This window comes from Fistularia commersonii, chromosome 31, assembly GCF_037954325.1.
Source record: "Fistularia commersonii isolate RoL2024-O1a breed Wild chromosome 31, RoL_Fcom_v1.0, whole genome shotgun sequence".
In the NCBI taxonomy this organism is placed as follows: Eukaryota; Metazoa; Chordata; class Actinopteri; order Syngnathiformes; family Fistulariidae; genus Fistularia; species Fistularia commersonii.
Window position 1 is genome coordinate 11,684,911 of NC_141314.1, and position 15,344 is coordinate 11,700,254.

A 15,344-nucleotide genomic window follows, 5' to 3' on the forward strand; every position below is an offset into this window, starting at 1 on the left:
TCATTAGCATTAACCAGAAAAATGGTTTTCTTGGCACTATTCAGAATTTGTGTAGACGTGCCGGCCCGTCGCCCTCGTGCACGTAAGACCTCTCACCTCACTTTGTATCGGATAACTTATCCAAACACGGTCGCTTTCTTTTCTTGTTTGCACTCCTGCTATTTTGCAGCGAGAAACCCATCACGCTGCAAATGTTCTCACACCATTCTGGTTCCACCCACTGACCTTTGCACCAAACTGGACCCGAAACACCCTCGCTGTGTCTGCATGGCACGCACTCCATACTTTGTACCTCATAGTGTTGTGTTTACCGTGACTGTAACGGTGCCCTCACTGCTAATATGCTCTTGATTACGATTATTATATTGTTCATTTCACCGTGGGTTTGAGAGAGACGTCTTCTCGATTCCTCTGCAGGTCCGGCACGTGCCAAGAAATTGACAATAAGGCCGACTGAACTTTGAACTTTGCAGCTAAGCGGGTAAACAATGGCTCACCCGGAGGTTTGGAACCTGGCTACCGCCGCTAACTAACCGCCTGCGGTCTCCCGGAGCGACGCCGCTATTGTTACAGATAGATTCGCCCTCTTTGACGATTCCCGGGAAAAGCCTTGGCGTTTGTTGTCGCGAGCCTCAGCCTGGCCGCCGGCGGCCTGCTGACAAAACACTGAGTGGATTTTGAAGAGGTGTTGAGTGCAAGGGATGATGGCTCCGCTTGTTCCTTTTAAGGTTATTTTAAGCTGTAGACCTGCGGGGTGTGTGTGTGTGTGTGTGTGTGTGTGTGTGTGTGTGTGAGGGTTGTGTTTTAATTAGAGCGACAGGAGTGTGTCCTTGGGCCACCGCAGAGGGTCAGGAGAACCTGGGAGCCTGGGAGTGGCTGGGAAAAGTCTGGCAAGCCTGCTAAACACCCATTAACCAGACGCCACGATGCACGAGAGGCAAACACGCTCACTGGCACACACACGCACACACACACACACACGCACACACACACACACACAAGCAAGCGAGTAAATCCACATATGCAGATCCACGTCTCGATTCTTGGCGCCGTTCCTTCTGGCCTCTGCCGCCATGCTAAGTGAGCAGTCTGCATCTCCATGTGTTCCATGGCCTTCTTCTGTCTCCGAAAGCAAAATTACCTCTGGCTTGACTCGGGGGGGCGGAGGAGCTCAGGAGGTGGAGCGGAGGGAGCAGGTAGAGCTCGAGCTGGAGACGAATGAAGAAAAAGGTCGAGGGGGGGAGGAGAGGAAGGAGGCGGCTGACATTTCTATCCCGGCCCACAGGAAATGCCACCTCAGCCTGGCATCGCCGGCCCGTTCGGCTTCTCTCCGACAAAGGTTTGAATCTCCTGCAGACCTTTCTCCCTCCTTCCCTCCTTCCCTCCCTCCCTCCCACCGCGTGGGTCAGTAATCCTTTCATTTCCCGTTTGCGCGTCCGAAGCGTGACCTCCGGCTTTCATTTCCATAGCTCGCCGGCGCCGTCGCGTGCGGCTTCCGTCAGCCCTCCTCTTTGATTCCTCTCCTCTGAAGCCTCCTTAACCTTTCCTCTCCTCCTTCCCGTCGCCCTGTTTGCGTCTCCTCCCTCCATCCCTCCGGCTAATCTCCTCCTCCTCCCTCCCAGCACACCTCCGGCGCGCCTCGACTGGGTCCCGGCCGATGATGGGACTCATAAAGCCTCCCAGATGAGGCGGTGGCTAATGGCTGTTGAATAATGCATGGAAGGCAGGATTTAGAGAGCCCAGTCTATTAGCCTGACCAAATACTCAGGGCTTTTATTAAAGACCAACACTTACAATTACAAACTACATTAAGGCCGGGGTCCTGTCTGAGCTCCCCCTCTCCCGGCGTCCGTAGCCGCCTCCGCCGCCTCCGCCGCCACGGCCGAAGCGCCACGTTATCTGTTTAAGATTTCACAGCCTCCGAGCCTCTCAGGCGGGGTCACCGCCGCCTTTTCCCGCTTGTCGTCCCTTTTTTACACGGCAATGTCAGGGGCCGCCGCCCTCTCAGGCACAGCTGGGCGGGGGGGGGGGGGGGGGGGGGCTGCAGATTGTTTTACCTTCTCAAAGAACATTTCAACACGGCCGAAGTGAGCGGTCACTATCCAGCCACTATCTGCATTGGTGTGTGTGTGTGAACGCAGATGTGCAGGCGAAAGGCCGAACATTGTACGGTTCTGTATGATGCGCGACGGGTCCGGGGTGAACCCCGCCTCTCCCGCCTCTCGGCCAATCACAGCTGGAAGAGGCTGCGGCAGCCCTGAGTGCAGGACAGGCCGGATAGATAATAAACAAGATCCTCCGGTGAAAAATGATCACGCACGGTTTCCGTGCTCTGGGCGGCCGTCCGTCGCCGACGCCTCCTTCCTTCTTCTATATAATTACACACCAATGCTAATGACCGCTAATAGCGATAAGTGCCGGAGGAGCGTGACCCGCACGCGTGGTACGGAAATAGTCCTAACGTGTATTTTGCAAATAGCTACCGAGGCGCTCTTCCCCCGGAGACGTGCGCGCGCACGTTTGGCCGCGAGTCCTGTCCTTCTCGTAATTTGAGGCGGCTATGCAGGGTCTCGTCCCCCATTTGCATTCTTCATCGTGACACGCCTGAGTATCCCGTGCGGCTTGAGATATTTTTAAGTCTGTCTCTTTCTTCTTTTTCAGAATCAGTCGGAGTCGCAGCGTCAGCCGCCCCACGCTTGATTTATCCGCGCCGACCGATACGTAATCGCGTAAACCGGGAGACTTGGGAAAACCCCGTCAAATAGGAAGCCTCCTGTCGGATCGTTCAATTTCAGATGTCAACTCTGACCCCCGTGAAGGATGTTCTCGTCCTCGGCCCCCCCGGGGCCACGCGTCCGGGCAGATAAGCGTTTCCGTGCGCGTGGGCTCAGAGCCGCCGCTGCTCATTTGAAGCCAAAACATCATCTCTGTGAGCTTCCCGGCTTTGTGTGTGAGAACCGGCCTTTCATTTGGTCCGATCGTCCTCGCTCTCTACATGCCGAATTTCATCAGAGATGCAAAGCTCTCATTTTGTTGAGTATTTGGGGATCCGCGTAAATCCGCGCCCATCCGTCCTGCGGCAAAATCCCCGATCGGAACGGCGGCGGCTCGGGCTGCATCCGGCTGCAGAGCGCGTCCCGCCGGGCCGCCGGCTGAAGTTACCCGCCGCCACTCGGCCGCTTAATCTGCGCCTGAAATAAGAACGTGTGAAATATCGGAGCGGGTTATTATTGGGTTAGCAGGATTCTATAATTCATAACGCCACGGAGTTAAACCGGCACTTCATTTTATCTGTAATGAATCCCCGGGTCTCCCGGACCGAGGATTCATCAGCGCCGTTTTTGTGTCGGCCGCACGGGCAGGGCGGCCGCGCACGTATCGGGTTGCGGCTCTTCCTGGAAGAGCTGGTCCACGCGCGCTCCTGCGGAACAAACACATAAACGCCACTCCCACGCCTTCTCCTCAGGAGCTGATCCAGCCCCGGAGACCGTGTGATCAGTCAGAACAACGGGGGTGAAGATCAAGGTGTCTTGATCTGGACGATGCTGTCCAGTTATTGGCCGGCCTGCCATCACTGCTACCTCATCTAGTTGGATGTTATGCAGTATCATATCAGGATGGCCGCAGGATTACAATACCCTCACGGGTGTGTGTGTGTGTGTGTGTGTGTGTGTGTGTGTGTTGGGGGGGGTGGCACTGAGACACCAGAGGACTGCAGTGTCTTATCTTCGTTAAGTATATTCCTCTGTCTCTCTGGAGGCGCTCAGGGAGCAGAGGGCAACTGCAGTCTGATGTGGGGCATCTGTTCCCGCATTTGTTCGGCCTCGCCGTGTGTGTGTGTGTGTGTGTGTGTGTGATTTTAAAGCGTGGGGGAGGTGCGGGTGTGCGTCCAGCAGAGTGCAGGAGCTCTATGCGGATGCACATTGTGATGATGGGTGTGATAGGTGCGCTTGGTGAAGTGGAACGGCAAGGTGTTGTTGCGATAGAGGGCAAGTGCTGACTTGTCATTGGTCGGTGTTAATGGCGACCCGGGGCGGAGGCCGCGCTCACCTCATTGACCGCAAGATGGCTGCCAGGCAGGTCCGCAGGTGGTGTCGGAGACACGTCTCTTTCCGCTTATTCACACTTTTATCTGCACATTTTTATTTTTTATATCGCTATCTGTCTCTGCCATCTCGGCCGCTCCGGTCCGAATACTAAACAGCCTCGCCCCCCCCGTCCTCCCCCGTCCTCCCCCGTCCACCCCCGTCCACCCCCATCCACCCCCATCCTCCCCCATCCACCCCCCCGCCCCTCCTCGCGTCCTCTCCTGCTCTGCTGGCCACTTGGTCAGGACCAGTAAACACACAAGCGTGTGTTTTCACACTGTAATCTCCGCCGCACGCGTCATCTAACAAGGTCACATTTAGCCACATTTAGGCTCCTGGGCCGGCAAAGACCAGGAGCTCCTCTCCGGAGGAGGAGTTGCTGGTGGCAACACACTCCTAGAAGCCGGTGTGTGTGAGTGAAAGGAGACTCGAGATTATCGATAGAGGCGTGATTCGGAAAACGACGTCCCCGGCGTTCCGTCGCGGAGACGGGAAAACCTTCTCGCGCTCTGATTTACGACTCACGGAGGATCCAGGGCTTCATAAAGACTTGAGTGATCGGCGAGTCGGTCTGACTTTGGTGGATCTTCATCCTGAGCACTTGTCAAAGTCAGCGTGTGCCTGGACTCTGTGGGTCAGGCAGACACGCCAGCGGCCCTCAGTCAAGGTCATATGGATTAGAAATGATTTGGTTTCCAATGCGGGGCGCAGCATGATGAATCATCGCTTCACTCTAAATCGACACCAATTAAGGGGGTTTTGTTTGTGGCGCCGCGGGACGCGCCGCCGATGCTCGTCTGGAACGCCGTCACCCCGCCTTTCCTCTTTTTCGCAAGCGTCGCCGCGGCATTTTGCAGGGATTAGTGTAACGCGTCCGTGAGTGTTTGTGCCTCGGCGCGTGCGGGTAATATCTGTCTCTGGCCCCGCAGATGCGTGTCGAACGTGCACGGCGGCGCGGAGATGCGCCGGCACGCGCTCGTCGTGTCACTACATACGGCGGCGGCGGCAGCGGCTCAGCCCCGGTGTTCGGGCGCCGGTGGCTCGGTGTGTGCGAGGAGTGCTATAAAGCGAGGTTGTGCAGCCGGTGCCTGCCGGAGCCAGTGAATTCATTTGCATTCATTCCACTGCCTGTCTCTCCTCAGAGCCTATTCTAATTACCAGCAGCTCAGGTCTGCTACAACACTGCGCATATTCTGTCCCCGCTCTCCCTCTCTCTCGCTGCTGGTGCATTCCTGTAGCTTTGATGCTGCACTCGCTTTCGCCTGCAAGCCGTCGTCTCATCTCGTTTTCCTTTCTTTTAATGTCAACTTCAGCTTTCTCAGCTTTGTTTCACTGTTGTATGGTAAATACGTGGTAGGCACGTGCCTCCATGTGTGTGTGTGTGTGTGTGTGTGTGTTCGCTCATGGTTTTGGGCTGGAGTGCATCTTCACAGGAGAGAGGGCGAGGCGGGGAGAGGGGGAGAATCATGTGGCTTGTAAAGGATGAAAGTGTGTGCTAATCACAGTAATGGCCGCCGCCGCCGCCGCGTTTCACCTCTCCGGTCTCGCACACCTCGCCACACCCTTCTCTCCTCATAACACAAATTACCACGGAGGTGATATATCACTCTGATTCACCGCGTGACTGGGCATCCGAAGCCCCTGCGCCCGCTAATGCATTCGTGCACCCGTGAAAGTGTGACACACACACACACATAGCCGGAGGCAGGTGGCAATGACCGTGCACCTTGCAGCTGAGACAAGGTCAGAGGGATCAGGACGTCGCCGCGCTCTCCGGGGAGACGAGCTGAGCTCAGCGAGCAACCGCTTGACCAGAAACCCTCCGCGCACTCGGCCGGCGAGAAGGCGGTTCAGTAGTTCACGCCTTTGAAATATCAGCGGATTAATTATAGGCTTTTAAAAAAAAAGATTATTTTAGCAGCACCAGACAGGAGCGGCGTGTGCGTGATTGCGATTCGGATGCGAGCTCCCGCCGCGAAGCGTTTGACTGATACTTTTCGCAGCAGAAGTGGAAAAAAAACACCCAACCCTCAGTGGGGAGGCATCCCGGCGTCTCGGGGGAAATTCCACTTTAGAATCACCTGCAGCCTAAACACGGCTGTGAAGCTGTTTCTGGCGATGAGGCTACAAACAAGCAATTACACAAACACGGCTGCGCGGCGGCGTGCACTCCGAGAAGAAGTCCTATAAAGTAAAGCCGGATGGCGCGCGCGGCGGCGGCGGCGGCGGCTAATTATCAGGCTGCATATGGAAATGGAGCGGCTCCTCGTGAGGGGGAGCGGCTGCCGCCGCCGCCGCACTCGCCGCCTCCGTTTGTGTTTTCTGGCTTTAATTGGACGATATGATTGTGTCACTGTGTTAAATTGAGTTGCCAACATTTATCCCCGTGTCTGCCGAGATTAATCGATGGCTGATTTTCTCTTTTCTTTTTTTACCCCCATTCTAATCGTCGCCTCGGAGCCCGAAGTCGTCAATGTAATTATCAGCGTTCCTGCCATCGCTTAAGTTTTCATCATCGTTGTTAGCGCCGTTATTACCGATGCTATCGCCCTTATCTTCCTTATTTTCATCGCCGCCGCCGCCGCTATCTGGAACGGCATCTTCATCAACGTCATCCTTGTCGCCGCGATCGTTAGCGCTATCGCTCCTTCGTTTTCATATGTTTGCCGTTATTGTTATCTCCATCATCGGCCACGACGCCCATCCCATCGGCGGGCGGACGACCAGAACCTTCCCTTTCCTGGGAGATGATGCGGCGTGCGTTTCGGCGAGTCGGACGGTCGGCGAGGCCGCGGCCGCCTTTCGCACGTGCAAAACGCAAAACCAAGAACGGAAAAAAAGAGGAAAAAAAACAACAACGAGTTCTAATTTCAGTTGTCTGGCCTTTAATGGGGTTAATTATTTATTTTATCAAAGCGGCGCCGGAATAAACTTTGTGGCAATTTAATGCAAGTCAATTAAGAAGTGAGATGGATGAAAAGCTATCCTGGGGGAAATTATTGGGCTTTTATTTTTAGAGCGGGTCGGGCCGATGCGGTTTCTCCTCGCCGGGCCCGGTTCCACGCCGGTGTTAAATGCTCTCCAGAATGATCGCGTGTCTCTGTCAGACGGGCAGCTTTGATATTGTTGAGGTCAGGCTCTATGGATTTTATACGGCTTTCCTGTAATAAATGAAATTAACTCTGCTGTAGAGCGCCGGGCACAATAATGAAGGGGCGGGGGGGCCAGAGCAAACATGGCTGGAGAAACAGCCGCCCTGGAAACACTTAAATATTTGGTTTTAATATGAGAGACGCTCCTGGCGCTACACGGGGCGCGCGTGTGCTCGGACTTCCCGCCTAAACTCTCCTCCATCTTTAATCTGGATTCCAAACGTCGGCCGTCGGCCCGTTCCGCCGCAAGAACGTCAGGCAGGCGGCCTGACGTGGCGACACGGGCGGGGCCATAAATGATAGCAACTATTGTAAGAAGAGTCAGAACTATGGGCAGCGTGGACATCCCAGGGAGGTCCATGGCTCTCCCTGTGTCTGCGGGGGTTCCTCAGGGTTCCTCAGGGTTCCTCAGGGTTCCTCGGGGTTCCTCCCGCAGTCCAAACACCTCCCGGAGCTCTACTAGAAACCCTGGCTTGTCGGGACTTGTGAGCGAGAGGATGAACGGTTGCGTGTCTCCAAATGTGGCCCTGTGATTGGTCCGGGGTAAACCCCGCCTCTCGCCCCATCCCGGCCGTGATAGGCTCCGCCCCCTCGCCGCCCGGGCGCAGGAGAAGCGCCGCGGAATCCGAATGACTGAATCCCCAAGAGAATATGTTTCTCTGCATCCGTCCAGAGGAGAGGGGAGTAAACAGTAAAGTCTTGATGTAAACCCAGGCTCTGCTCTCCCTGCGAGGCCGATCCTCCCGACACACCTGCTGTTACCTGATTCCTTTCCCTCACAAACCCGCCGGCCGTAAAACGCTTTCCCCCTCATATCGTCCTTACATAACCCAAAGCCCACGGTTCCCGGAAAATATCTCGGAGGCGATTTCCCGCCGGTCCCCGAGGACCCCGGGGGCCGAAGACGTTCTAGTGTGATGGATGTCGCCAGGAGCGGCTGTGGCCCCGCCCCCGGCCCCGCCCCCGGCCCCGCCCCCCGAGCCGCCGTCAACCCTCCGCAGGCTTCTGGCGACGTCCTTCCTGCTGCCCCAGATCTGCTCGGAAAGTGCCTCCGCGCCGTCGGTCTTTGTTTCTGCGGGCGGAGGAGCGGCGGCCCAGAGCTGCCTCAGCTAAGCCTCCTAAAGCGCCGTCTGGCACGCCGAGCCCCGGCGTCGCCCTGGCCAACAAGATTACAGCGTCCCCTGACCCGCCGTCCTGTCCTCACTCCATCCCGCCGTCCGGCTGACAAACAGCACAGGTGAAACAGCCTCCGCTGCTTTTCCTCAAACCTTCCATTAATAACCACGGGAGACGCGTCGCCTTTTAGCCCTGGTTTTCTTCCCCTTTGGACTCGGCGCTGCGGCCGCCTCGCCTCACATCCACGCCGCCTCGCCGCTTCTGGGGTTTTTCTGCTCCTACAAAGCAAAACATCAGCGTGAGGCGAGCGCCCATTAAACTCAGCCTTAGTTTCAAAATTGGAAAATGTATCTTTTAAGCCGAACGCGGTTTTAATCAGAATCGGGTTTGTTTTCTAAACTCGGCTTGTTTTTGTGACTAAATATTTAAAAAGTGTTGAAAATGTATGAGGAGCTCAACTCGTTTGAATTAATGTACTTTTGTCCTCATTTGTCTCATTTAAGCACGCACACACACACACACACACACACCACGCACACACACACACACAGACACACACACAGACACACGCACACACACACACACACACACTGAGGCCCTGACGCAGATGTGTGGACGGCTTCCTCTCAGACAGACAGACAGGTGGAAGGTGGAAACGTGTACACACACACACACACACAAACACACACACACACACACACAATTACACACACACACACACACAGACACCTCACACACACACCTATAACTTGGTGTATTGATGAATATCTAGCTTTTGTCAAAGTACAGTCTAGAAACCTGTTCCCCCGCACAATGAGATTCTTAATTTGCTGTCGACCTTGATGCCATATAGTTATAAAAAAGAAACTAAAACAGTAAATAAATGATAAGCTTATTATTGCGACAAAAATGTAAGCAGTGCAAATAAATGTAAGCGGTATTAGCAGGACGTGCGGATGGAAAGAAAGTTCATGGAAATGTCAGCAGACGCGTTCATTGACGGGACGCACAAGGTGGCGTCTCAAGCCTGAGTGCAGCTTCGAAGCAGCTAGAGAGAAAAATCTTATGACAATAATATCATAATAATATTAATAATAACAATTTTTTCCCAAACGCCTTTCTTGGATGTTATAATTAAACTCCTAATATAAATATAATATTTTTGATATCGTCTGACTCTTAACTTGTAATATTCTTCACTTTTGAAACTTGATGTCCCGCGGTCGTCCCAGACTCGGGTGTTCGACTCGAGACGGGGAGTTTGGTACGCAGACGCTCATCAGGAGTAAGACCGCTTTATGTTTATTTTAATTACGATCCTGCAGATCTCCGATGGCGGTCCTTCAGGCCTTCAGGCCTTCAGCCTCCCCCCCCCCCAGGCTGAGGGCATGGACCTGGGGGGCCGCGGGGTAAAAATACCTCCCGTCAGCATCCATTAGTGTGGATTAGCTTGCACCTCCGGGTGACGACGCTACCATCTGACCGCGAGCTCCGGCGGGAGCCGGCGGGCGGCTTCTGATTGGCTCCTGCCGTCAGCTGACAAGGAACGGTTTGTAACTCTTTGTGTTTTCCCAAGAAAATACATGTGAGAACCCAGAATGCTGGGCTCCAGCCATGTGCGGCCACGTGCACGGAGGCCGGGGGGAATCTGGGAAGAGCGGGATGTTTGGTGGAGAAGCTCTGAGGAGGCATGAAATAAATATCATGGCGAGCGACGGCGCGTCATAAGTCATGACCGGCGAGTGTCTCGTCGTCGACTCTGGAATGTGACAGCGATCGATAACCGCCGTTGTCTTTTGAAAGACGGAAAAAGGAGGAAGAGCGTTTTGGTCAAGCAGCGGCGTGACAGCTGTCAGGAAACCCTCCTGGAGAGGCGGCTGTCAGCGCAGATAAACACATCGCCGCAAATGTCACCGTCTCCGGACAGTGGCGTCGCAGAGATAACGCCGGCGCGTTCTTCCGAGGCCGCTCGCGGAGCGGCGCCGCGACCTTGCGTGTAAAAAGATCTCGTTTACCGTCGTCGGAGTCCCGCCGCTCCGACCTCTGACCCCGTTCGTCCCTCTCCGGGCGATTCGACCGCCCCCCGAGTCGCGGCGCCTCTCCCGCCGCGGAGCTTGTCGATGCAGCTTTCAGCTTCAACCCAACGTCTTAATGATTTTCCGGTCATTTCCCGCTCGATTCCAGATAAGCCACTTTTGAGGAGTCTCTCCTTGAGTTCCAGATGAAACCTCACGCTTGTTTCAGGCCGCCGGTTGCAGATCGGTGTGGATGCACCCCGGTGCCGAGGCGGAAACAAACGCTTGAATACGACGGACGCGGAGTCGGTCGGGAGGCTAAATATGCCGGCGAGGAAAAACAAAACACGGCGTCCAGAGGCGGAGCCCATTTGAGACCAAAATCTGCAACGTAATCAATATCGGGGGGGGCGGGCAAGTATCCGAAGATGGTGCCCGATGGGGTCTTCTCTCACACGTTGGCCGGTTTCAATACGGCGTCCTTCCGCCGGCCCAACGGCCCTTTGGCAAACATCACATCGGCCGCCAATCCAGCCGGACGGCGTCGGCCTTCGGGGACAAAGATCTGCGGCGATGGCGGAGCCACGATGCAGCCACAATGCAGCCATACGGCCGGAGACGCCCCCAAACACTCACAGCTAATGATGCGGCAGGGCTCTTGATTTACAACGACGAGCAACAGCCAACACACACACACACACACACACACACACACACACACAAAGTGCTTTACATGCAAACTAATTTAATCTACACAAATGCAGAGAAGATACCAAGCCAACACATGCATACTTATTTCATCCCCTAAAAAAAAATGTTCTTAATTAGTTCTCTGTGTTGGAGGAGCTCAAAGAGAGGAAGCGGCGGCGGCGGGTGGCGAGGAGGAGGAGGAGGAGGAGGAGGAGGAGGAGGAGGAGAAGCAGAGTCACGGTGTACAGAGTGATAAATGGTGGATGGGGAGAGCTCTAGCCGGACCCCGAGGTTAGCAGTGTGAGCGAGTTACGGGCGGCTAGCTCATTCCGCCGAGCCACATATCTCATAATAAACATCACATGGGTAGTTTGGGCTGGCGGCTGCAGATTAAGCCCGAGCCGTTAGCTCTTTAAAGACTCGCGCTTGCAGGAACGGCCAAGAAGCTATTTATAGGGCAGCTGGAAGTGTATCAGAGCAGGTAGGTGGGGGGGGGCTTGGCCCGGTAAAGTTCTCCCGCTGATTTATGTCCCTCAATCAAACTAATAATAACAATAAACTGTCAACTAGCGCGCGATTTTCTGTGTAATTTATGGGCCGGCTTGGCAAATAAACCCGTCTTTGTGTGTGTGTGTGTCCCGTCTCTCCTCCCAGAGCTGCCCAGCAGTCCAGGTGGTCAGTTCACATTTCGCCCGCTGCCGCCGCCGCCGCCGCCGCCCCACGCCTGCACCTGCGCCCGGCCGGCGCCCTACGCCCAGGTCAGCCTGCAGAGGAAGACCATGCCTCCGCGCTGCCAGGCCGGCCAGAGCGTCCAGGGCGGGGACGCCGGGCCCGGGAACGACCAGACGCAGCTTCACAACAGCTGGGTGCTCAACAGCAACATCCCTCTGGAGACCAGGTGAGGGAAAGTCTTGTTGACGTGTCCGGACCGCACTCTTCAGGACGGTCCACACCAGTCCTTCTCAAAGAGTGGGTGCGATGCCAGGGGGGAACATGCTTTTTTTGCTGGAATAAAGTGTAATTGCACATCCGCTACAGTAGCTGGCAGTGGCGCTGGTTGTCAGAGTGTGTGCAGGATTAGCTCTGTGGTGCAGGGTTTTTGTGCGCCGAGCGGGCGACATGACGTGCGGTAAACAAACCCTCAAGAGACAACATGAAAACATTTCTAACAGGGATGAAAAGAAAGGCGGAGGGAGACGAAGATAATGAGACAAAAGAAAGTCACCCGAAAGCTAAGACGAGGAAATATGGCGAAGTGCGTGCAGCGCTCGGCTTCACTGGGACTACGGTGGGAGACGAGGAAAGACCGCTGTGTCTTTTACGGACTAAAAATAATGTTAATAAAGTTATTCTTTGTTGTAAGTTTCATTCTATTTTGTTTTCTTTAGTGTTAATCGGGATATAATTTTATATAGAGGCGTACTTATAGCAATTTTATAGACAAATGGGATTATTTCTAGTCGCGGCGGAGAGTTGGGGTGCACAAATAGTTTTCTTCTTGCTGGGGGGCGTAACAGAAAATAATTGAGAAGCACCGGTCTACTCCGACCAAACATTCCCCCACTGTGGTCCCACGGCCGAGAAGAAACACCGGTTTTCACCTTTTCCGGATCCCGGTTGGATGTGAGCGGCCTTCTGCCTGGACCAGGAGAGGGTCGGAGAGCGCGGCGGAGACCGACCGGCTAGGAGGGTTGCGAGGCTCCGCTTATCTGTCACTGCTCATGCAGGAGGTCTTCTGCTCACGTGGGAACTCTGCTCCTGCTGCGCCTCCTCGTCTGATTTTTGTACATAAGTACCTGCGTCGCCTACGGCCACAGAACGGAAGGTGCTGGAGATCCTGGGCCAGGCGAGTCCAGAGAAGCGAACGGAACCGAAGCCGTCTTCCTCGAGAAGCGGCGCTTGACGACGTATTCGTTCGCTCGCCCGCCAACTCCTTCCCGCATTTTTAAATTTGTTGAGCCGCGAACGGCGTACGTCGGAATGACGGAACGAGACTTCTGTAATAAAATTAGAGGAGACGCCGACCTGACCAGCAAACGCTGGAGGTCAAGGACGTCCTAAACTGAGGACCGGCTCCACCAATCATACTAGCGGCTACATGCTAATAGCTAAATGATACAACCATAACTGATACTCTTAAAATAAATAACTATGGTGGACGCCTGGCGAGATGCAAGCCCCGCCCCCTGAGAACCTGCGACCCCGGGCTGAGGAGAAGTCCACCCTGATCTTGGACCTAGTCTGCTGCTTCAATTAGAAAATAATAGCTTAAGAAGCTAAACAGCTGTGAGACGGTGCAGCCGGTCACCGCTGACCACGGCTGACCACGGCTGACCACGGCTGACCACCGCTGAGCGCGGAAAGGTTTTTTTTTCATGGCGGCCGGTTCTCGGGTGGCGGAGGAACCTTCTGGTTCTGTCACAGGACGCTCCACACCATCAAAGCGGTGGAGCTCCGGGGTTATTTTGGATCATCAGACCCGCCGGAGCCAAATATCCCAGATTGAACACCCAAAGTAATAATGAAGCAAATCCGTGCCGAGCAGAAATCCTCTCCAGAACACATTGTGATTCTCCTTCTTCTTCTGCTTCTTCTGAGACGAACTGCTGGAAATTTGTCCCATCAAACGGAATAAGGCATCTCGGAGCGGCATGCGTAATAATTGATCAGAGAATTATTTAGGAGGTTTCTGGTACGCGAGGGCCGCCTCGGAGGAGCGGCGAAGGTGTGGAGGAATACGTTTGCATGATTAAGGAGCGGCGACGTGGCAGCCGGAGCTCGGCGTTCTGAGGAGCAGATTGGCAGAAGAAGAGCTTTTAATAAGTTATGCATTCGGCCGTAATTAGATCTTACCTCGTTTAAAGGAAAGGAAGGATAAAATTAGACTCGGTGACAATCTGAATTAATCTTTGTCCAGACGGCACCGTCAGCGTGGAAGCCTCGTCCGGAGAGCATTGTAATTACGTTACTTATGGTGTGTGTGTGTGTGTGTGTGTGTGTGTGTGTGTGTGTGTGTGTTTGGGACTCGGAGCGAGACCCTCACCCGCACCCAGGTCATCACCAGTTCCTCCCGCGAGGAGCCGGAGAGCTCCGATAGGCCGAGTAGGTCAGCCGAAGGTCATGGGACGGATGACGGAGACCCGGAGTTTGACCTTCGGCCTGGACGGCGGCCAGCAGGTCCGAGCGGAAAGTATCCGTCTTCTCCGGCGAACGCTCGCTTCTCGCTTCTCGCCGCCGGTTCTTCTCCCCGGGTCTCCGGATTGACCCTCGGCGGGAGAAAAGAGCGTGAGGCTGGGAGAGGAGCCAGTTCACCCAGGGATGTGATTTATGGGCTCTCTGTCGCCGTGGAAACAAGACGTAACCCCAGAGCTCCGGCTCCATTAGACTCACCTCCTCCGTGACAGCGCTATCTGACCCGCACGGCGCCACGAGAGGTGCACGAGAGGTGCCGCGGGAATCGCTGGTTCGTGCACGGAGGCGCCTCCACCGCAGCCAGCAGGTCCTCGGGTGGCTTCCTGCAGGGACCCGTCCGTTTGAAGGGGGAAGAACATTAGAGCCTTTTACAAATCAGGCCCGGCGTTGCCACCTGACAACCCGGAATATTGTTGGATGCGCCCTTGGATGCGTGACCCCTGAGTGACCCCTGAGTGACCACTGAGTGACCCCCCCAGGGCCAGCGGGTTTAGAGCTTCTTCCTGCCGAGTCCAGCTCCGACCAAACGAACCCCGGCCAGACTCAAGCAGCTCCTGCTGTGCGTCCTGGAATGAAAGAGAAAATATTGTTAAACACAAAGACGTGTTTGGAGCCACTTGTGTAAGTTAAGGACAGGCGTCTCCACCGTAAAACACCGGCTATTTGGAATTTCACAGTCAGGCGGGCCTCATCTGGCGGCGCGCCGCTAGATTTGAAGCGTAAAATGCGACGCTATAGGCGCTGGATGGCTGCGCGTCCCCTCACCACTCCATCCACCAGACATTAAGTGCTTTTCCAGCTTCTGAGGGTCGCAGAGAAAATGTTTTCTTCTCACCGGTAAATAACGGCGAGATCCCCCGATACACTTATCTAATGATATCATCCCGGCCCCCCTCGGCTATCGGCTCAATCTCAGGCATGAGATTAAAGATTTATCAGGTATTTACCGACTCGACGCCGGTGGAATTCCAAGTGGCGTGGATGCGTCGGGGTCTGGTTGTCAGGTGCGCCTCCGTTTTCCCGGATGTATATTTGATGAATCCGCGTCGAAGCGCATCGACAAAGTGTCGGCGGCGATTAAGACGGTTTGA

The 15,344-nt window shown here is 54.9% G+C and overlaps 1 protein-coding gene across 2 annotated transcripts in view; it reads left to right on the top strand.

The window, feature by feature from the left end:
- Window positions 1-15,344, top strand: part of tenm1 (teneurin transmembrane protein 1) — a 203,657-nt gene that overhangs the window by 78,342 nt on the left and 109,971 nt on the right. For both annotated transcript variants that reach the window (XM_086178716.1, XM_086178717.1), the window contains exon 4: window positions 11,716-11,959. In XM_086178716.1, coding sequence (XP_086034842.1) covers window positions 11,716-11,959 — 244 coding nt within the window. The remainder of the gene's footprint in view (window positions 1-11,715; window positions 11,960-15,344) is intronic.